This window comes from Lichenostomus cassidix, chromosome 6 (assembly GCF_008360975.1).
Source record: "Lichenostomus cassidix isolate B80296 chromosome 6, HeHo_3.0, whole genome shotgun sequence".
NCBI lineage: Eukaryota > Metazoa > Chordata > Aves > Passeriformes > Meliphagidae > Lichenostomus > Lichenostomus cassidix.
The window spans coordinates 33,138,214-33,162,053 of record NC_139487.1 but is presented as its reverse complement, the minus strand read 5'-3'; the positions used below and the strand labels follow the sequence as shown (position 1 = coordinate 33,162,053).

At 48.5% G+C, this 23,840-nt stretch overlaps 1 protein-coding gene across 5 annotated transcripts in view; it reads right to left on the bottom strand.

Annotated features, from left to right (window-relative positions):
* Positions 1-1,279: 1,279 nt before the first annotated feature.
* Positions 1,280-23,840, bottom strand: part of SGMS1 (sphingomyelin synthase 1) — an 83,533-nt gene continuing 60,972 nt past the window's right edge. For all 5 annotated transcript variants that reach the window (XM_085064454.1, XM_085064459.1, XM_085064456.1 and 2 more), the window contains 5 exons: positions 13,080-13,904; positions 9,249-9,366; positions 6,250-6,403; positions 5,442-5,608; positions 1,280-3,795 (listed from right to left, as the gene is read on the bottom strand). In XM_085064454.1, coding sequence (XP_084920580.1) covers positions 3,616-3,795; positions 5,442-5,608; positions 6,250-6,403; positions 9,249-9,366; positions 13,080-13,696 — 1,236 coding nt within the window. In that variant the 5' untranslated portion in view covers positions 13,697-13,904 and the 3' untranslated portion in view covers positions 1,280-3,615. The remainder of the gene's footprint in view (positions 3,796-5,441; positions 5,609-6,249; positions 6,404-9,248; positions 9,367-13,079; positions 13,905-23,840) is intronic.

Here is a 23,840-nt window from a genome sequence, read left to right as displayed (position 1 = left end):
TGAGAGGATGCAGAAAGAAATCACAGATCCTTTTGGCAAATATTGTGGCCAATATCTGCAGAATTGGATGGGAAAAGTTGCCAGAGCAGGAACTTGTGGCTTGTCTTTGGTCAGTGCTCTGATCTGCTGGCACCAGGAAGGGAATAAGGCTGAGCACTGAGCTGTCTCCTGAGAAAAAGCAGGGGGGAAGTTGGGATTGCCCTTGCCAGAGCACAGCAAAGCAAAGGGATGGCTGCCGTTGCTTGGCTCACACTCCTCAAACCCCTCCCATCCCTGTGTTTTTGGGTTCAAAACCTTCTGTGTGGCAGTGCCAAATGCAGATGGATCTTGGCAACATCAATGCCCACCCTCCTGGCAAAGATCCTGCTTTGCCCAGGTCTTTCTCCACCCTAAACTGTCCTTTTCTAGCCTTTTCTGCTGGAGATCCCTCTTCCCAGTTTCAGCCTCCTGGCACCTGCACTGAGTCCGGGTTTGCCCCTCCACCCACAAACCAGGCTCCTGCCTGCCCTTCAGACACCCTCAGCATCCCACTGGAGGCCACAGAGGACGGTTTTACTGGCACAGTGTGGGGAGATCCATGAGTTCTGCTGGACTGAGGCAGCACAATGCTGGATTCCAGCTTTCACAGACTCCTTGTTTGCTGCGCTCACTTCTGATGGACACCAAGCAAAGCAGCAGCAGCAGAAGCTGCTCAGCCCAAGGGAGAGGCAACAGTGCACCAGTGCCCAGGGCAAGGGAATGATTTCTGTGGGGTGGTTAAGCCCTTAATCGTACAGGATTGTCCCTGGAACTCCAGCAGGGATGTCAGCCCAGGAATACAAAGGTCACCATCCAGGGGTGGTGTCTGGTGATGGCAGAGGAGCCCCACCAACCCCTGGCTGTGCTCTGCAGAGAGCAGAGGCTGAGGGATCACTGCAGGGGGACCTTACCTGAGCCTTGGAGGGAATGCAGTGGGAAATCTGGGATTCTGGGCATCACCCTGACCCCAAGCCACCTCCCATCCCAACCTGCTGGAGCTGCTGGGCACATGCTCTCCGGGAAGGAGGAGAACAAGGCAGCACAAACTCCACAGCCTGGACTGAACCAAAGCACAGTGGTTCTGTCCCAAATCCATCCCCGGGCCCCCTGCTCCAGAGTCAGCAGCAAAGCCACCCCTGAGCCCCTGTCCCCCACTCCCAGACTCCTCTCCCTGGCTGCAGCACACTCTGCCCCACTGGGGCACAGCTGGCAGCATGTGGGGACAGATGCACGCAGTAAGTCAGACACCACAAGGCAGGGCTCAGCAGATTCCATTTAATGTCATGTGCATATATATCCATACATTTACTTATGTCAATGGTTCGGATGTGCGTGATGCCAGGTCTTGAAAAATCTACTCCTCCTGGTACGTCTGGGAGCCTCAACTGTCTCAAAAACCAGCTGGGGGTGGGGCTGGGCTGTTGAAAAACCGACTTGGAACCCCAAAGCTGCCACGGTGAAGCCGTGAATGGAAGGCAGAGCGGGCAGAGCTGAGCCCTGAATTGCCACCCAGCTCTGCGAACGCTGCTGCAAAGGTTTGGCTGAGGAAATCCCTCCCTCCTTCCTTCCATCCCTCCCTCATCCCTCCCTTCCCAGGAGACAGAACTGACAAGAATTGCACCAGCAGGACAGAGCAGCACAAGAACACCCCACCACCAGCTCTCCGGGGCAGCTTTTAGCCAAGGCTGAGGAACAGGGCAGAGAGGTGGAGATAAAGCATCCCAAAAAAAACCAGAAAAGAAGGGAGAAATGACACTTCCACCAGCACGGACACACAGAAATTGGCTTCTCTTTTTTTTTTTTTCTGGTGCTGGGGGTCAGGGCTGGCGGCTGGTGGGGGAAGGGACACCCACCCTGCCCTGGGCAGCGTCCCAGCAGTTGTGGGGTAGATTTTTCAAGGCCTGGAGATGGCTCCCAGGAAGGCTCCTCCCACCCGCTCGGCATCGATTGCATAGCATTTATTTCAGATAAGGCACTGTTTTGCCCGACAGCAATTCCACATCAATGCAGTTTCCATACAGTCCACATCGGATGGCCTACAGTGCAATAACATCAACTTAAAGGCAAGGTTTGGAAGAATAAACCCAGCTTTAAATTTCAACTGAATATTAAAAAGATAAAGGAAACTACATTTTTCAAAAGCCTTTTTTATTTTCCTTCACCATTGTTGTTTTACAATACAAATATCACCTTGTGAATACACAAAAAACCTACAGAAGATAACTCTGCTTCACGTAAAATACAGAATGGATATATATATATATATTTATATATATATTTTTTCTCTTCTTCATTCTTTTTTAAAAAAACTATTTTTTGTTCTGCACATTGGCAAGTTTAGGATAGGAGACTTCCCCAAACATACAGTATGTATGGTAGGAGTGAAAACTTAGAATTACATGCAGTTTCTGCACAAATATTTTAAAGAAATAGATTATCTTTGTTGTTTTTCAACAACACTCTGATAGGGGATGGAGAAACCATTTGTGGTTCACTCAGTGATCATTTGTAAAATTTTTAAAAAACAGGAATTCATGGCTGTTCTGCTTTTAAAATTCAGCTACTGAGTAGACAATAAAGTGATACTTTTTCAGCTTGACCTGCCCACAATGTGTGAGCAAGGTCGGACCCTTTTTATTTGGTGGGGTGGGAGTTTTTTCCCTACGTGTGGCAATTTCAACATTATAAGCAAATTTCCAGTTTAATTTAGCTATAAATGCAAAAATTAGTAATTATACAGTATATATAATTCTGCTTTCATGGAATACTTTATTTTAAATAAAAACATTTAAGACTGCCTACTGACCATACAATCAAGACAAGAAAGGCACTAGAAACATAGACAAATCACTCTCTCTCCCAAGAAGCATCTTCTTTAAATTTTTTTAACTCTCTATTCTCTGACATGTAAAAATCTTTTTTAAATTTAATTTTTTTTTTTCATACACATTTTGAAAAATAAAGTTAGGAAATACTTAGAAAATCACTTTACATTTTTTTTCTTTTTTGTTTTTTTTTGCACTTTTTGACACAGTCAGTCACTGCAGATTCTACAAAATCAGGATTTACCAAACCTTTCTGTGTCTATCATCTTATTCGTAGCGTGGTGCAACAGGTAGAAAGTTTTCTTGATTTCACCCAAGGCAGGTATTTAGAAACCTTCATATAGTCATTTGCTAGAAAATGGCTTACAGCCCAATCTTTGGGGCAAGAGATATGAAAAGTATGTTTTCCCAAGAAAATAATATGCTTTGTTCCCAGACGTGACTGGAAAGACCAGAACTTATGATATAAAAGCTTTTCATTTATGTTGTCGCATCATATACAAAGGAACATGGTGATGGGGAAATGCAAATCCCAACTCTATCGACAAGAAATGTATAACAGTGCATGATAAGTTAAATTCTCTTTATTGTTGTCCAACGCAGATCCTTTGGAGAGAAAGAAAGATCACAGTGCTTACCAGGTAACCCAATAGGTCAGGTCCGGGGAGCTGCTAAAGAAAGGGGCAGGGAGCGGTGGATTTCTGGTTATGGCATCTTCTCTGGAGTTGTGAGCACTTGGGACAGGTCCTTTCCCCGGGCCGTGGGGACACCGTTACGTGTCACTCACCAGGCGGCTGTACTTGACCTGCCGGCCCCGCGCCAGCGCCGGACACCGCAAGGGCCAGTGGTAGGAGCGAGGTACAATTCCTTGGACATTCTTCTCAAAGTACTGGAAGGGCTTGTACCACCAGACCCTTGCAAGGAGGTTAGTTTGGGAAGCTTCTTTTAGCACCTGCAGGGTGACAGTGACCAGAAGGAGGATTATTACCAAAGGGCAGCTCCTTTATTGGCACGACTTTATTATCAGTGCTGTCCCACTTCCTGCTGCTCCCCAAATTCTCACCTCCCAAACAGATCCCAGCCAGATCCTGCACACACCAAATGTTGCTCACCCCTGTCTACAGGACCTCAGTTGTTTGATGGGCCCACAGGAAAGGAATGAGTGATCCCCAAGACTGGGTCTCCTCTCCCTTGGGAATGGAAACGCTATCCCAAAGCGTGGTTGTTCTGTAAGTGTCTCTGAAATTCCATGTAGCTCAGAGTCCTGAGCATGGCTGTGTGCCTGTGGAGCCATGAGCAGGGCACATCCCAACCCATCTGGATCCCGTCCTGAGGGAATTATCCAATCCCCTGCTGCCCACTTTCCATGCCAGAGCCAGGATTACCTGTATCCACCCACCCAAAGGGAATATACAAGCACAGGACCTGTACACTGAGTTTAATCTCCACGTCAAGCTCATGTGTCAAATAAATCCACTCTTGCTTCTCATTTTAAGGCCAGGCACAAGCCCCAGCATGAGGAAGGAGAGAGCAGCACCCCAATGTGTGCTCAAGGAAGGATCCAGAGACTGGCATTTCCCAACATCCTGGCAGCTCAGGGAAGCAGCATTAAGCCACCTCCTGAGTCACATGAGGCAGCAGAACTGGAATGTTTCCACACCAAGGGCTCTGCTGAAGCAAGTCCTCAGCAGGATTCAGGGCAATCCTGACTCCAGTGCTTCCAGCTGGGAAGCACAGCCACTGAGCAGAGCTGTTCTGAGAGCCCAGGAGCAGAGTGAGAGCGTGGAACCCTCTGTGGCTGTCTGACAAGGGCTGCAGAGTGTGGGCACAGCCTCCTGTGGGACACAGAGCCTCCCAAAGTGACTGAACAGCAAAGGACACCCCATTTGCAAGCAGGCATTTGGGGTAGAATTGTACTGGGAGCATTGTCCTGGAGCCCTGGGAGCCTCAGGCTGTGCCCATTCCCTGGGGAGCCTGGGCAGTGCCCAGCACCCTCTGGGGGAAGAACCTTTCCCTGATAGCCACCCTAAACCTGTCCTGGCACTGAGAGGTTTCCCATTCCTCAGCATTGTCAGCTCCTCTCTGACTGCTCCAGCTCACCAGCCAGGAGAACTTGCCACAGCTTGGGAACACTTTAAAAAACTGGTTCATTTTTAGTGAGGCCTCAACAGACCTGTGGCACAAGCCACAAAACACAAGGAAACCCCAGCTGACTTCAACAAACAAACAACAACAAAAAAACAAATAAAAAAAGGAACCAAACAAGCAAAAAAAAAGCCAAGGCAAAAGAACCCCACCAGATCTAAGTGGTTTGTTGTTCTATCACAAATGCAGCCAGCTGGCCCAAATTCAGAAGGACTTCAAAGACTGAGGTTACCCAGGGGAAGCAGAGCCCTGCCTGCCTTCAGGAAGACCTTCACATGTTTTTGTGGTCAAGACACAGGACACAAGAAGAACCCAATTAATGATGCCTCCCTCTCCCCTGCAAACCCCACCAGTGGGGGGAAGAAAGGCACTCTCCACAGGACAGGGCTGAGTCTGGATATTCCCCCCACACCAGGCTACAGCAGGAGCACCCAAGGAGGGGGAGGAACTCACTTGCTGGTTGGCCATTGTGTGGTACCACCAGAATAGCCTTGTAGTGATGTAGTAAGCCACCACCACGTCCACAGTGTAGTGGTCATGAGCAAGGAGGATGCAGAACATCCCCACCATGCTGAGCGCCCAGCAGAGCCAGTGGTACCACCAGAGTCGCCGTGGGGAATCTGCAAGGAAGCACAAGCAGGGGTCACTTCCAAGTGGAATGTTATCAGGGCTGTTGCTGTGATTAGCAGGGGTCATGGACTGCAATCCTGGCTGATAGAGAGATGCCTGTGCTGAGATGAAGAGCAGGAGTGCTGAGATCACAAAGGAAGTATCACTGTCTTAAGGTGTAACTTAAAATTGTAAGGTTAGGTAAGGAGATCCTTGGAAAACAGAAACGTAATGGAATCTTTGAGGAAGATGTAATGTACCCTGGCCAGTCCAATTAACCTGTTTGTGTTTAGACTGGATATTGGGAAGGAATTGTTCCCTGGCAGGGTGGGCAGGCCCTGGCACAGGGTGCCCAGAGAAGCTGTGGCTGCCCCTGGATCCCTGGCAGTGTCCAAGGCCAGGTTGGACACTGGGGCTTGGAGCAGCCTGGGACAGTGGAAGGTGTGGAATGGGATGGATTCCTTCCAGCCCAAACCATTGCAACCCCTCCAGTGATGAATTTTCCCCTAATACCCAACTTCTGGTGTGACCTGAGGCCATCTCCTCTCACTGCAGAAAAGGCAGGTATGTTAACTGGAATTGTATTTCCCAGCGAGCACAGGAGTAATTCCCGACTGAGGGAGGAGTAAGAGAGCAGGAGAAGAGCACTCACACTCTTTGATGAACAGGTAGGTGAGGGTTAGGATGACGGTGTGGCCGCTGTACAGGTAGTCCCCACACATGTTGTGGGATCCTGTGATGGACAAGCCTCCGCCAGCAATCAACTTCATTATCCTTCGCAGGTGAGATTCCCAGTCTCCAAAGAGCTGGTGGGAGAGCAAAACACAAAAGCACAGTGAAACAGCACAGCTTCAAGCAGTGGTTTTAACCAGCAATTTGGCCTTTCAGTTCTTCTCCCTTTCTGCTTTGATCCACAAGATCAATCAGCAGATAAATAAATCCAGCCTTTCCCAAAAGCTGGCAGCACATCTCTAGCAGGAAAAAGACTGGCAATGAGACAGGAGTGTTTTGATGCTTTGCACCTCTTGTAGCCAGTGCTCAGGTGAGATTTTCCTTCTGTTCAAGAGGCAGCACATTTTAGAATAAATCGGGTTTAATTTGGTTCATGTTGTTGGTAACAGCGCAGGCCCTACTGGTGATCATCCAACAGAAACCAGGAGGAACTGGCCAGGCTGTACAGCCACCTGCCAAAACCAGGATCTGATGAATGGAAGAGAATCTCAATCCAAACCCTAAGCCCTTGGAAAAGTCTGCAAGGTTATTTCTTTCCACTTCCCATTCCAACAGAAACATCTGTGGTGTGTTGGAGCACAGTGCCAGACTTGTGCTTTGGATCCACACGAGCCAAACAGGGATCTCCCTCCACATCCAGTGGATTTGCTCTGACCCACCCCCAACCCACGGCACTGGCTCAGGGAGTATTCCTGAAAAAACTTCCTTTTGCCCAAGGAAAGCCAAATCCAAGCAAACCAAGTCCTTTCTATGAGGACACTCTGCTCTCTCTCCCAAGTGGCTGAGGGCAGCTGCCACTGCCCAAGACTTTTGATGCTCCCAGCTCTAAGCCAAGTCCAAATATTAAACAAATCCACAAAAAATGTGTGCCATGGGACAACCAGGGTATATGGAGAACCTCTGGAACCCTCAAGAAGTAGGGACCAGTGCAGGACTAATGGATCAGTGCACAAGTGTGCTGCATCCTCACCTCAAGTTATGATGCTTGAAAATCCATGGAAACTATTTAAGAGTCAGAAGCAAACACAGATCCCCCAGGCTGGCCATTATGCTTTTATTTGAAAGCTTGGCCTTGCTTCAAGAAGTGGAAATTAATAATTTCTGACAGACTTGAGCAAGTTCTTTGCAGGAATTAAACATTTCCTGCTAGCATTTCCACACAAACATTAAAATGCTTCCCCAAAGCCCACTTTCCACAATCAAACAGAAGTCAATAAGGTGTTGAGAGGTTATTCTTTTCCCACCAGTACATTTAGTGCTTTCAAGAAAACCCAGCTTTATCCTTAATCTTATCAGGGCCACAAGCTTGTCTCTACTTGAGTAATGAGAAGGATTTGCCAACACAGTAAATTCCCAAAACTGGCAGATTTATTCACTTCAGCCCATAAATACCTGTGTTCTCTCTTTTTTAATTTCCTAGCAGCTGACTGTTCAAATACAGTGTTGACTCCTCTCCCACTTACTTCTCTTTCCAAAACCCCTCCAAAAGCCACAAAGGCTCTGCCTTGGCAAACCCTGGTTCCCCGAGGAACCAAAGCATGCTGGCTTTGTTTGGATGTGCCAATCCTCACCAAAACAGAGCCAACACGTGGATTGAGTCCAGCCAGGGTTTTACCACCTGCACATGGGTGATTTTACAGCCTGCCACCTGATTCATGGCTGTGATTATGCCCTTCCTCCTGCTGAAACTGAGTCCTAGCACAAGCAGCCCCAGGAACTGCAGTCAGGCCCAGGATTCCAGCAATGCTGGAGATGGATTAAACACCACCAGCCCTGTCCCAACCCCACCCTGAGCATGTGAATTACCCTTCCAGGCTGACCAGAAGGGTCTTGCCCAAGCACCTCTGTCCTAGTAGCCTGGTTTCAGCCACAGCTTTCCCAAGCCCAGTTTATCCCTCAGAGGCAGTGCAAGATTGGGGAGGAGGTGAGAAGTCCCTGTGCTAACAGAATTGCAAAAATATGTGCAGGAGACAGCCTTAGGGAAGTCTCTCTGGGCTGTTTTCAACCACAAATTGTATCTGGATTTGACACACTGAGGTGTGTATTTCTCTAGAAATTAATGACTCACACATGGCACAGGTTGCACGCCTTCAATTGCTTCAGTGGGGACAGGAGAATGCTGATCATGCAAATTAGTTGAAAATGCCACAGGAATTGTGTAGATCAGTGCTTTGGAAAGGGTGGGAATTCCTGCACTGCCCCACTGCACCTGTCAACATCTCTGCTGTTAGGGCAGCCAGTGACCTGCAGAGGGATGTCCCTGTTACACCAAACCAGTGCTCTCAAGCTAAAATCATAGAATGGTTTGGGCTGCTTTGGGCTTAAAGCTCATCCCATTCCACCCCTGCCATGGCAGGGACACCTTCCACTGTCCCAGGCTGCTCCAAGCCCCAGTGTCCAACCTGGCCTTGGACAGTGCCAGGGATCCAGGGGCAGCCACAGCTTCTCTGGGCACCCTGTGCCAGGGCCTGCCCACCCTGCCAGGGAGCAATTCCTTCCCAAGATCCCAGCTAACCCTGCTCTCTACCAGTCTGAACCCATTCCCCCCTTGTCCTGGCACCTCAGTTCCTGTTGCAGGGTCTCTCTCCAGCTTCCCTCTATCCCTTCAGAGCCTGGAAAGAGCTGTGAGGTCTCCACACAACCTTCTCTTCTCCAGGCTGAGCAGCCTCAGCCCTCTCAGCCTGGTTCCACTCCCCTCAGCAACTTCATGGCTTCCTCTGGACCTGCTCCAACACTTCCATGTCCTTCTTATTCTGGGAGCACCAGAACTGTGCACAGAATTCCATGGTGGGGATCTCACAAGAGCAGAGTGGAGCAGCAGAATCCTCTCCCTTAGAAACACTTCCTGAGAAAGCAGTTTTGGGAACAGCAGGACGAGGGGGAAACACGCAGATGAAAGTATGGCAAGAAGGAGTTTACCTTTGGAGAACACTTGAAATGCATTCCAGGTACTGGGAGTGTAGTCACATACATGGTAATACACCGGTACAGGTACAGTGTGCCAACTATACAGAAAAATCTTCTGCTAATTATAGACCTGGCAGGGAGAAAAAACAGGGAACAATAAGGCAAAGAAAATGTGCAAAGGTAAACAAAACAAAACGATAAATAAAACAAACCACCAGCTGTTTGCTCCTGACGCTCTGTAAACTCGTGACACTATGGGCTTATACCTGGGAATGCTGAACTGCTCCACAAGTATTCCCACGCCTTCCAGGCCAGGAACACAGGAGCAGCTCAACTCACACAGCCCATGGAGGTGATTACAGGAAATCTAAGGATTAGAACACAAAAGCCTGTGTGGATTGGGTGCTGAAGACATTAAAGGGGATTCCAAGCCCCACACCCCTCCACTAGCTGTGGCCCTCACTAATGTCTTATTCCAGGCAGGGGATAAAGTTACAGTATTTTCATTCTAGGATGAGAAGGTTTATTTCGGCTCACACACACATTTAGTGATTACAAAGGGTCTCCTGTGTAACCCAGAGGAGTGAGAGAACACATCTTTCCTGAGCAGCATTATAAAGGAAGCAATTCACATCAGCAAGGAAAGCTCCCAAATAAAAATGCAGAGCTGCTCTGGCTGTAGGACAGGCTGTCTGCAGGGGAAGGCACTCAGCAGCCACAGCTGCAGAGATATTTATTAGTGAGGGCTGATGTTCACAGAGAAGCCAGATGCAGATCTGGGGTACTGTGAGGTGCTTCTGCAAAGCCAGGGTAAAGGATGGGCTCAGGAGGGATGGCCAGTCCCAAAACTGCCCCACTGGTAACAGCTAAAAACACCTCAAAGACCACCAAATCCCTCCACCTGTGGAGAGATCCTAGGGAGAGATCACTGCCAGGGTTACAAAAATCAGGGGTAAATCCAATTACAGCAGTTAACCACCGTTTGTGTTTTACTGTTCACAGACCCTGTGTGTTCATTTTAGATCACTGTTCTTTGCACTTATGGACATTTCAAGCTGCAGGTTCTGGCATTCACAGAATCCCAGACTGAGATTCTTGGGTTGGAGGGACCTCAAATCCCACCCAGTGCCACCCCTGCCATGGCAGGGACACCTTCCACTGTCCCAGGCTGCTCCAAGCCCCAGTGTCCAGCCTGGCCTTGGACACTGCCAGGGATCCAGGGGCAGCCACAGCTTCTCTGGGCACCCTGTGCCAGGGCCTGCCCACCCTGCCAGGGAACAATTCCTTCCCAATATCCCATCCATTCCTGCCCTCTGGCAGTGGGAAGCCATTCCCTGGGTCCTCACACCAAGCCCATCTAAAGAGTCTTTTGCCTTCTTTCTTGGAGACTCCCTTCAGGCACTGGAATTCACTTGTTGCTATTTTGCTCACTTTTAAAAAAATAATATTCCTATCAAGCTGAGCTCTTTCAAAACTCAAAATTGGCCAATTTTAAATTTTTCAGCACTTTTGGCAGAATTATTAAACTGGAGTGCTCCACTCTGGGAGGAGTGTGGCTTTGCAGTGCCAGATCAGTAACACCTCGAGTGCCTTGATGTATCAGGAAAGCTTCAACTCTTGCAGGGTAAACACATTTTGCACTGGAGTGCTCAGGGCTGTAACACGATATTCCAGATTTTTTCCCTCCCTCTCCTGGTGTAAACATGGACAAAGCTGCAATTTAAGAATTATAATTATTAATGAAGCTCAGTGGACTGAGATGGTGTGGAGGGCACCATTCCACTGGGGCAGGGGTGCTCCTGTGCAGTTTTTCCTCTCAGACCTCACCCTTGCGGCTTTTAGAACCAGACATGAACCTGCTTTTTTCTTTATAACAGAAAGGCAAATGGAGGAGCAGGGATTAAAGACTGAGCAGCATGGTACTCTGAGAGACCAAAGAAGTGGCAGCATTTTAAGGAGCACTGAGTTTCTTTTTTTAATTAAAATTACCATTTGATTTAGCTGGATTTGGCATGTTTTACCTTAGGAAAGTCTGAGAGAGCTCTGCACTGTAATATAAAGAAAAACTAAATGTAAAAAGCCTCCTATTTCCCCTTCTCCAGAGGATTTGTGAGTGTGTGAGACTCAGAGCCAGCCAGCAAGAACAACCTCCACACTTACTCCGGGCCCAGAGAACTCCATTCTGGCTCTGCAGACCTCACCAGGGAGCAGGCTGTTCCTTCAGTCCCACAAGAGAACCTCATGGCCAATCCTGGCACTGTTGTACTTCTCCCACAACATCTGGGAACGCTTCCCAGAGAAGTTAATCTGCCTCAGCAGCTTCCTCGAGCTCCCTGGAGTGGAAACTGCAGAGTAGCCAGCCAAGACCTGCTCCTGCCTTCTGGAGAGACACCAGCCCAACCCCATGCCATGGACAGCATTAGAACCATGGAATTACAGACTGGTTTGGGCTGGAAAGGACCTTACAGACCACCCAGTGCCACCCCTGCCACGTGCAGGGACACTTTCCAGGCTGTTTCAAGCCCCATCCAGCCTTGACCACTTCCAGGGATGGGGAAGCAATGCCCTCCCTTTATTCCTGGATTAATTCTCAAAGGGAGGGGATAACCACCAAAGTGATTCAGCTCTTTCTGTAGCACTGAGTCACCATCCCTTTGGTGTTCACCATCCAAAGCCACAGGAATGAGGTCCTCCAGATAAAACCACCTCGCTGGGCTCTTGTTCCTGCCAGCACCTCTCTCCTGCTCTTCCCATTCTCCTGCTCTTCCCTTTCTGCTGCTCAGCCACAGCTTGGGCCTCTCAGACTTTGATCCCTCTGCTCATGGACAGAAAAGAGGGATTTTGGTCTTCAAAGCATTCCATGATCAGTGCATACACCAACCAAGCTCTGTGACTCCCTGGTATCTTCCCTTAACACCACAGAAAGCCCATCTAAAGGGGACTTTCCACGGCAAGGGGTTGGAATGGGATCATCTTTAGGGTCCCTTCCAACCCCAAATGATCTGTGATTCTATAACATAAATAAAAACAAACACACCAAAGCAAATGGGGACAGGGTGGGGGGTGACCTTCACACCTGCCAACGACACCAACATATACTTGTTATCATCAACTCAAACACATCACACTGCTTCTGAATCTCCAAGGATTCTGCTGTTCTTCACCTACAGCCTCTGCTCAGTTCCACCACAGGGTGTTTGATCCATGGTTTTGCCCTATTAACCCAACTCCTCTAGGTTTTTTCCCTTGGCTTTGAAATCATGGAATATCCTGAGCTGGAAGGCACTCACAGGGGTCATTAATCCAGCTCCTAGTCCTGCACAGACACCCCAACAACCCCACCCTGGGCATCCCTGGCAGTGTCAAAACGCTCCTGGAGCTCTGGCAGCTTCAGGCTGTGCTCATTCCCTGGGGAGCCTGGGCAGTGCCAGCACCCTCTGGGGGAAGAACCTTTCCCTGATATCTACCCTAAACCTGTGCTGGTACAGCTCCAGCTGTTCCCTTGGATCCTGGTTCCCAGCTGTCCTCACAAGAGCATGAGCTGTGCTCCCTGCAAACAAACAGTGAGTTCAGAACACCATTTCACCCAATTCATGGTTTTTCACACCTGAAAAAGGTTCAAGTTAAGGCAGGCAAACATGACCTGGGATATTGCTCAGTTTCCCAGGGAACATTTGGATACCTGCCTTCTGTTCAAGCAGCTCCCACTGCATGATACCTATTTCAGCTTTGAAAACCAAGATAAGAAGATCACAAAGCAACTTCATTTTGTTTGGGTGCAAACCAGCACCTGCCCTCCAAAAGCTGCCGGAAGCACGCAAGTTTTGAAAAGGTTTTACTTACTTGTATTTTAAGAGCAGCCACTGAACAAACCACAGTCCTACAAGGATCATGCCGTTGATTTCACAAATAGAAAAAGCCCATTGCACCCGATCAAAGCGATCAAAAAATGCATCTGGGAGGGGAGGCTGCACCTCCTTGGGAGGCACTCGTTCATGAACCACTGAGATAGTCACCGTGGTGAAGACAAAACAAAAAAGTGCATAAATAAAAGCCAGGAAAGTCTTGCCCCACTCCATGGGATACTGTGAGCGCTCCGGCTCCGGCATTGGGATCTTGATCATCTCCTTCTTGAAGCCATTGGGGACCCCGTTGAGCTTGAGTGCGGCGCCAAAGCCGTTCTGGCGCGCGGCGTCGCCGGAGCGGACGTGCCCGTTGGCGTGGCCATTCTTGTGAGCCTCCATGTGGTGAGCCATCTTCAGCCCCTCGATCATGTTCAACAGCCGCTGGCCGCTGTCGGAAGACACCCGGCACAGAGGGGATTTCTTGAAATCCTCCTCCGTCAGGTTGATGAGGTCCCGCCCAGTGAAGCTCTTCAGGGGCTCACAGTACTCCGGCACGGCATTGTCCGTCAGCCAGCTGGTCACCTCCTCGGGTGACCACAGCACCACTTCTTTCATCTCGCCAGGGACGGTGGCACATGGGCTTCAGACCGGGCAGCAGCCGCTGCGGCTCCAGCGCGGCGGGAAGCTCCTCCTTGGCTTCATCTTGTCCCAGCAATGGGTTTGGCCAGAGGCGAGAGCCCGTCCCTGTCCAGCCGACACCGCGTGGGCGCTGCCGCCAGCATAGGAAACGCTCTACTTCATATTCGTGTTGGCATTCTTCTTCCTGGGGAGAGGGAGAAAAACCCAAAACCAGGCATTAGGATGGTGCTCAGCCTGCGGTTCATGGCCAAAGCCAAAATTCCTGCACAAAAGCAGCTCTGCTGTGGATGGACAACAGAGTCTGGAGGGAAAAGAGAAGCACATTTGAGCTCCAGCCTTGTACACACAGCACTGTCCTTCCCGAGCTCACTGCTGGTTTCTTAAAAGATTTAACACCACTTTGCAGCTGTGGGAAGCCTCCTTCCTGCTCTCCATTTGTTACATTTCTTTATTTCTAGTCCACAAGCAGCACCCAAACAAGCAGCACCCAAACTCCTCTTACCATCATCATACTCATGGATTTAAGGAGCTACAGAGCAAATGTTAGGTATTATCTGTGCCAGAAACCTTTTCTGCCCCTTACAGACTGGTACCTTCATGCAATGTGTGCTATCAGCGATTGGATGTGAAGCCTGTTTTTCATTCAGCAAGGCAAAAATGATAAAATCACAAAATCCCAGACTGATTTGGGTTGGAAAGGACCTTAAAGCTCATCCCATTCCAACCCCTGCCATAGGCAGGGACACCTTCCACTATAACAGGTTGCTCTAGCCCCACCCTAGAACTCCTCCAGGTGCCACATGCAGCCACCAACACCAAATAATTGATGTATACAAGCAAGGATTACTCTTTGGGCCAAAACACCAGCAGGAAAATCAATTATCAAGCAGATTAGCCTGAAAATAAACCAAAGCATTTAGGTTTGCAGGTGTTCAGCACCTCTAAGGTAAATTTGACTCTTTCCAGGGTATACTGCTCCAACTCAAAGAAATGTTTTCTACCAGCCAAAAAAAAGGAACCAGGAGAAAAATTATTTTCTTTTTTTTTTAAATAAGAGGAACTAGGTAAGAAATTCGTATACCCAATGAATCACAAAAACAGCGTAGAAAAGCTGATTGCTTCCAGTACAAAAGTTACAAGAACACGGAAGTTACTTGCTTGGAATCAATTTCTGAGTTTTTGAGCCACAAGCAGCAAACAAGGCAGTGATGGCAGCGACCACCACCAGCAAATGCCCAGGTCTGAAGTGTTTATCCAACCAACCAACAAAAACTGACCATCCCCAGAGCAAGGAGAGGAAAGCAGTGGAAGCCCCACCATCCCACAGATCATGTGCTCTTCTGCAGCACCATAAACATGAAGTGAGAAAGTAACAGCACAGGGAAATAAACTACTTCATATTTTCAAAAGTCAGATCAGGCCTTTATCAGCTGGAAGAATATTTTTTAGCCTCTTACAAGCTACCAAGTGTTTGTGTTTCATTGAAGGAAGCAAAGTTGTGACTGAGGAAAACCAAAATAATTTACCCTACTGGCATGATTGGAGTTGAAGTGGCTCAGAACACACAGAGAGCTTTACTCCTATGCAAACATGACCACACTGCACATCAATTTATTTCTTGACCTGTTAAGAGCTGAGCTCAGCAAGAAACACAAGGTGCAGTTTTTAATCTGTTTTTCCATGGAATGAACCATGATGGTTGAGGAAAGAAAAAGCTCTGGATGGAAGGACTGGCAGTACTTTGGACAGGCCACCTCCCACTTACAGGGGACACCAGGAATGTGCATGTATTTAAATCCATGGAGCAAGCAGGGATGAAGACAACTCTCCCACCACAGTGAATAACTGCGTTGTTTTAAAGCAGAAGTGAGCATATAGCTCTATTTGCCTCCCTTTTTTTTTTTTTTTCAGTACTGAGGAAGGCTTTCAAGCCACAGATTGCTTCATTATTCAAGTTGTGTTTAGCAAATCAGTATTTAGTTACACAGCTCTGAACATGGAAAAAGGACAGCCTGAATTATGCATGGTAACCCACATTAGAAGCTCCTACAAGGAGCAGCTCAGCTCCACCCGCCCGTCTCCGTGTGCTCATCTCAAATCCTGGCTCTGGCAGCACTAATTCCCAACACACAGTCCTAACAGACTTCTCTGTGGGCTTGTTGCTTGCCAGGATGGTGCCTCACGATGTTGATAAACCCAGAGTTTTTTATTTTTTAATGCTGTTACCCCAGCCAGGCTCTGCTCTCCCTGTGCTGTTCCAGAGCCACACTGCTGCCTCTCCCAGTTTTGTGCTCCAAATGCAGCCTGGTTTTTGGGCCTCTCAGAGCCCTCTGAGGACACCACGAGGTGGGGCAATATTAAACCTTGTCAGTTTTCAACACTGGAGTGCCTGAATCCCAGTTTCCCAAATCCCTGAACCTGACACAGCAGCCTCCTGCCCACACCTGACAACATTCTTAAGGATTCAGAATCCCACAGACACAGATCAGGAGCCTGCAGCCAACCTTCAAATTACATCTCCACTGCCAGGGAAGGTTTAGATTGGACACTGGGAAAAATGTCTCCATGGCAAAGGTTGCCCAGGGCAGTGGCAGAGTCACCACCCCTGCCTGGAGGGATTTAAACCATTTGGAGATGTGGCACTTGGGGACATGGGTCAGTGGTAGCCTTGGCAGTGCTGGCGGAATGGTTGGACTCGAGGAGCTTAGAGGGCTTTTCCAATCTAAACCATTCCCTGATTACATTCCATGCAAAGCTGCCAGCAGGTTCTGAGCTCCATACGGAAAAATCTGTTGCCAGCTGCAAATAGCACTCGGATGCTGGCACCAGAGTCCCAAAACGCAGCTGTGACCCCAGGATACCTGGCGTGGCAGCCTTAGAGGAAACCCCAAATGCCTGTCTGGGAATAAAACTGCAGGTATGGGCAATACTGCTGAAAACTACAATCAGTTCCAAAGTGTGCAATCCCAGCCTGCTGCTCTCACACCAGCTGAGTGTAAATCACTATCAAGCATCTTTTGTAAAAGCAGACTAACTTATACTCACAGGAGGAAAGGTAATCCTCTGCCAAGGACACAGGCCATAGAGATGAGCTGTCTTCATTGAGAGTCAAAATGAGGAAAACCAACTAAAATTTTGAACACCACTTATCATTCAAGCCTGTTTTTCACAGCCTGTCTAATGGGGGAGGAATAGGCAAAAAAGCTTCTCTACTCACACCTTGCAGCTTGTCACATTAAAAATTCCTCGTTCCCTATGGTGTATCCAATAAAGCTTGATGGGGTGAGCTTTGCAGAAACTACAGGGGACTAACAGCCATCGGTGACCCCCTCCCTTCCACAAAAGGTGTTTTCCTCTCCACAAAAGCTGAAGACAGAGGTGGGGACCAGTGTCAGCTGCAGCCAGGCCACATCCCCAGGCTCAGCGTGGTGCCACAAGGATGTGGCACACAAAAACCTCCCCAGCTCTGACACAAGTTCTTTAGGCTGGGTGACTGGAAATTCCCCCCACTCGCAGCAGAGCTGCCTCATTAAGGAGCCTGAACCCAACGAGGAATTATAAATAACAATATGATTACCATAACAATACCAACTGCACCACGATAATGATGCTGTGTAAAACCAGTACCTCAAAACACCCACACAAGAGCAAGCAGGATGAGACAACCTCATCAAGGGCTCCAGGTCACACCTCTTCGTGTTTACATGACCTTTTTTCCCTTGTTACCAGCAAACACTGAAGTGCTAACTCAAAACATGGAGAATAGGAATAATTCCCACCACCACTTCCATCTAGATCTTGGCCAGGGCCACCCCAGAAGGTTAAACAACTATTTGGGGGTGCACTGTTACAACCCTGCCTATCAAGATGTGTTTTCTTCTGCTGAGATGCAGCTGGGCACAAGGAGCAAAGAAGGGAGCATCCACCTTTTTGGTTAAAGGATAAGATCATCAGCCATAAAATCATCAGCTGGTTACTACTCCATACTTAAAATCATAGAAGGGTTTTGGTTGGAAGGGACCTTAAATCCCATCCAGTGCCACCCCCTGCCATGGCAGGGACACCTTCCACTGTCCCAGGCTGCTCCAAGCCCCAATGTCCAACCTGGCCTTGGACACTGCCAGGGATCCAGGGGCAGCCACAGCTTCTCTGGGCACCCTGTGCCAGGGCCTGCCCACCCTGCCAGGGAACAATTCCTTCCCAATATCCCATTCATCCCTGCCCCCTGGCACTGGGAAGCCATTCCCTGGGTCCTGTCCCTCCATCCCTTGTCCCCAGTCCCTCTCCAGATCTCCTGGAGCTCCTTTAGGCCCTGGAAGGGCTCTGAGCTCTCCCTGGAGCTTCTTCTCTCCAGGTGAACGTTCCCAGCTCTCCCAGTCTGGCTCCAGAGGGGCTCCAGCCCTGGAGCAGCTCCATGGCCTCTTCTGCACCTGCTCTAAAAGCTCCATGTCTTTCCCGTGCTGAGGACAAGGCCCAGGTCTGGGGTCACCTTGCAAGCAGAAACTGTTAAGTCTCACAATGAACGCTGCTGAGACGAAACCACATCCACCTAAACCAGCAAAAAACACCTCCCAAATCAGTTTGTCAACCTCCAAACTCCTCCTCCTAAAGCACTTTGAAATCTGACTGAAGAAAACCTAAGTCTTCCCAAATCAAACCGTGCCCTCCCCATGTTTGTGCTTTTACTCTCTAAGCTTTGCTGCCAAGGCAACAGTCACTATAGAAATCAGCCAAATAACCAGTCATTTCAGCAACTCCTCACCAGGGGCCAGGAAATCCTTTCAGAGGCAGTGGGTGTGTTCCACTCACAACCCTCAGCATCCTTCCCAAACAGCCCACAACAGTTGAGACAACCCGACCGTCAGTGAAAAATAGGAGTTTAAATGAGAGAGGTTTGAAAGCACAGCTGGAAGACACAATATTCTGTCACTTGGAAAACAAACTCTGAGGTTCACACTGACAATGTGTGCACCCAAAGAAGCAGGAAAAACCAGCTGCTGTAAGCATTGAAGATTTAATGCTTTATAGACCAGCCCACCAGTGAATCCCCCAACCCCACTGGTGAGCAGGAGTTATACAGAGTGCTCTGAATAAAAGCTGGGAGCTCTTGTCCTGTGTTTTTGGAGCACAAAACAAACTGTTCCCAGCCTGAGTCACTGCTACAGCCACCTCCTCTCCAGGCATTTTATCATGGCTAACAAGAACGCTCTGACACCTCAATAACTGGACATCCTGTACTTGACAAGCACCTCTGCACACCAATTTGCAAGGAAAGGGCGCTGTCTGCCACAAATTATGTGCTGGGTAGCACTAACAAGCTCAATCAGTGTTTCCCTCCCTCCAGGACAGCCTTGCTTCCAACCCAGGATCACCCCTTCTGCACCACTAACAAGCAAGAAACTGCTGGCAGTGTACAACAGGCCAGTAAAGCTGAGTTTGCCCTGGGAATACAAACATGCAAATATAAAACAGCTGTGAGTGTAACACTGAGGCACAGGTGGGCTCACAAATTGCACAGAGCTCCAAGACAGGTTTCCAAGGTCAGCCTCAGATGGAAAACACTGGGCTGTGGACAGAAAATCAGAGCAAGTGGAGTTACTACTATGAAAAGAGAGGCTGGGATGAAAATGCAAAGCAACGCCCACATCCCCTGAACAGCTACTGACACAGCTTCAGAGAGAAGAAAAGACCTGCCTGAATACTACATACATCCCTGAGCACCCTGTTTTTTCTAAACTCCTTGACACCAAGAAAAAAAACCAAAAAACCCTCACTGTGTATTTCCTATCCTAATTGAATTTAAAAAAAAAACCCGGAAATGAAAGTCCACTCACGGGCTTAGATCTCCATGTAACAGCTCAGAACACAGCTCAGACTTGATTTAAAACCAAAAGTACTTGCAGCACATTTGGATAACCAAACAGGTCCCACCTCCAGATGGGAACACCAGCAGTGGGTACTTCTCTCCATGAGACTCCACCAGAGCTTGAAGCACCCTGGAATAGTGCAAGATGTCCCTGCCCATGGCAGAAGCTGAACCTGGATCATCTTTAAGGCCCCTTCCAACCCAAACCATTCCATAATTCTGATTTATAGCCCCACATCTCAACTCCCTTCCTCTCCCATCTTGGAAGATGGGAAGCATCTTCCCATCTACTTGCTTGGAAGTAGCTATGGGAAGCAGCAAACACTCCCGAGGAGGCCTCACCTGGCCAGCAGTCTCACCCTGGGAGCAGTTGCTAAGCAGGGCTTTTGTCTTCCCAGGATGGAAATCCTGCTTCCAATGATCTGGGGACAGAAAGGATGGAGCAGGGAGGAGGGAAGGGCAGGTTTAAGTTGCAATTATTTCAGCCTGGGAAGTCTCCTCAAACACAGGAGGCAGAGCCAGACGCTAGGCCCAGAGCCTCTCTGCCCATTCCAGGGGTAACCCAAGCACCCACCCCATTTTTTACTCCATTCCACAATCCCAGTGTCTGAATCCTAAAGCAATTCAATACCTGCACCAAAAGTGGGACCAATACCGGCTTATTTGTGAACAGCTGCAATAGCAAGTCCACATTCCAGCTCCCCACTCCAAATGTACAGGGGTGTGTGAAAATATTAACAGACCATCACAAATCTTTAAACATGAGTTTAGATTGGATATTAGGAAAAACTTCTCCCCTGTAGGGTGGGCAGGCCCTGGCACAGGGTGCCCAGAGAAGCTGTGGCTGCCCCTGGATGCCTGGCAGTGTCCAAGGCCAGGCTTGGAGCACCTGTGGAAGGTGTCCCTGACCAAGGTGGGGGGGGTGGAACAAGACGAGCTTTAAGATCCTTCCAATCCAAACCATTCTTGGATTTTAGGAGTAATCTTCTTAGACAGCAGGATCTTTAAGGCTTCAGCAGCTTCCTCCAGCAGAACCAACCCACCCAGCACCCCCAAAGCAACCAACCCCCCTCGGGCACCGCGCTCAACCCTTGCCCACATGGGGTGTGGACAGGAGCAGCCCTGAGTGTCTGTGGCTCTGTGCTCGGGCAGCAGCAAGCTCTGGCTGCTGTCCCCAGCACAGCTGAGCACACATCCCTGCGAGGCCTGGGGATCTGGGTCAGCCAGAGCTAGGGCAGGGCTGCAAACAGAGCCTCGTGTCCTCGTGCAACCCCGCAGACAGCTCCGCTACTGCAGAGCGATGCTCGCCGTCCTCCCAACACTGGCAAACCTCCCCAGACTGATACACACAACAAAGGCCTTCAAAGGAAACGAATGGAACACTGCAAAGGCACAAAAAATGCCTTTTTTCCCCTGCAAGGCAGGGCAGAAGGATGGAAGCAGGAAAATAAGGAGAGTCTAAACATTTGTGACACGCTCCATATTTTAACTCGGTTAGTGCAGGTGTTCTGTGAGGTTTTTTACCTCTAGTGACTACCTAAAAGCCGTTTATTATTAGAAAGTCAGCTCTGTGGGAAACCTCTGGGAATCTAAGTGGCAGCACACATTTAAAATTTAAAAAATCATGGAAACAGAAAGGGAAGTTGTGCCCAAGGAAACTGAGAGCAGTCTTGTGACTGACGGTAATGTGGCTCTCAAATGCAGACTTTAGTATAATTTGCCAAACCAGCCATGCAGATGAGGAAAAGGAAACCTGGCAGAAATCACAGAGAAAACAGATCCTCACTGAAGACTTAAATCGGTTATTTGACATATTTTTTTAATATTAGGGTTTGTTACTGGCCATGTATGAGACAGCAGCCAGACCACAACAGTTGCTTCCTCCCAACTGCCTTTGCCAGGGTTGTAACTAAAGCAAAAGAAAACTAAGTTTACACGCTAGGATTCTCAGCCTAGAATAATATTTCCATATTTCATTAGCAATATAAATATTTTATTTCAAATATCCTACTTCTGAAGTCCCAACACATCAGACCCACATCAAAAAGACTCCAAGCCTCCAGAGCTGAAATGTAAATATCTCTAGATTTTCATGCACGATGCTGTTCTCTGCATTTCAGCTGTTACTTTTCATAAACCCATCCAAAAGACAAACCATCAACATTATTCATTTCCAATGCCATTCCTCTTGGAAAACAAAACAATTCCTGGGTTTGTTTTTACTAATTTAGTTTCATGTAACACAGACTGATCCTTGGTCTGAAAGACAGAACACCACAAATATTTAAGATCACTTCTGGTATAAACAGTCTGACTTTTTGAACACAGAGTCCTCCTCTTTCCAGTAATACCTGTTCAGAGTTGCACCATAAATCAAGTAAGTCTCTTTAAGACATGTACCTGCAGGAGACGAAGGCTTTTATTGTACAGTTGGTCTAGAAAACACAGGAAGGGAAAGAAAAAGGAAAAAAACCCAAACCATAGGGGTGTACAGCCTGCACAGGGAGGATGTGTCTGGCTAGAGCCAGATCTCCTGACAATGCAGATGAACTGCCCTGGCATCTTCCATTCTGTGGTTACCTACAAGCAGGAAAACCCCTCTTGGTTTATTTGCCAATTCCAGTCACTTTCTTTACTCTCCATCACAGGAAGCCAAATCCCTCTGTTTGCAGTGGAGATCCGCCTTGGCCTTGATGGCAAAAACACGCTCCAGCAAACCTAGTGTGGCTGGAAATACAAATCCTCCCCTCCCCAGTCCAGCCACCCAGCACCTCCTTCTTCAACAGCCACAAAGAGGGTGTCAAACAATTCAGAGCAGCTCTGCTCCCTGCTCCAAGGGTCCCTGGCTTTTGCCTTTTATAGGTAATTTCCTCATTGCCTAGTGTTTTGGGCACTGGATGCCACACTGTGATGCTTCAACAAGCTCCAAATTTCAGAACTTGGACTCCAGAAACCCAAGCCATTCCTCCCCCAGTGCTGCAAAGCAGCTTTATGTCTGTGTCAGACTATTCCTACTCATTCCATCGACTGTTCCTACTCAGCTGGTCCCAATCCATGCTGGATGTGACACCGCTACCACCAATGGTCCTGTGGCACCAGCAAACCCTGCTTAAATCCTGCTGCTGACAACAAGTGGGCACTGAACCCAAAGAACAGCTACACACAAATGTCCTCCCTGAAACATGAAGCATTCCTTACAATTTTAACTGATGGATAATTTAAAATCACAGAACAACACCGAAAACATGCTTCCTTCCACACTGACAGCGATGGTGACCATGTGTACCACCAGGTACAGGTCAAACAATTTCCCAGGCTGCAAGCAGAGTCACTTGAAGTCATTATAGTGTGTTCCAAGGCTGCAAAATATGTTTTTAATATTCCACTCAGCTCAAAAGTTATGATCAATTAGGTTCACAAAGAAGGAGAAACAAGGAAAGATAAAAAACTCAGATCTTGCCATCTAACTGTTCTGGAAATTATGAATATTTCAATAACCACCTGAAAGCCTCAGAAGTAAGTTCCTCCTGCAGACACATCCAATTAGCTCTAAATTCTTTTTCTAGTGGCCCACTTGAGGCACAGAAGATGTGCCTGTGTCACGTTGTCCTAACATTTTTATGGAGATGTCCATCAGCCACCCGGTTACGGATGATCCCCGGGAATATCTCCAGCACAGTGGCTCTCAGCCATCCTTTCTTCTGCAGGCAGTCTCTCCACTATCTGGCACACTGAACAGGAAAGACTGGGTGGCTGTGTAATACATTCACATGCTGAACTGGCAGGATTTGAACACACAATTAAATCAGTTTGAAAAGTAACCTGTAATTCCAGCCAAACAAGAGAATCCCAGCCGGTGGTACCAGGTGAGTGTGAGCAGCTTGTGTTCATGCCATGGAAATTAAGCTACAGTTAAGAACACAATCCCAGAATGGTTTGGGTTAGAAGGGACCTTAAATCCCACCCAGTGCCACCCCTGCCATGGGCAGGGACACCTCCCACTGTCCCAGGCTGCTCCAAGCCCCAATGTCCAGCCTGGCCTTGGACACTGCCAGCGATCCAGGGGCAGCCACAGCTTCTCTGGGCACCCTGTGCCAGGGCCTGCCCACCCTCACAGAGAACAATTCCTTCCTAATATCCCAGCTAACCCTACTTGCTGTCAGTTTGCAATGAGAACAACATTTCACCCTCCAAACTCCCCACCTGGGGAACGCTGTCATCCACTACTCACCCACAGCCCATAAAACTGATGCA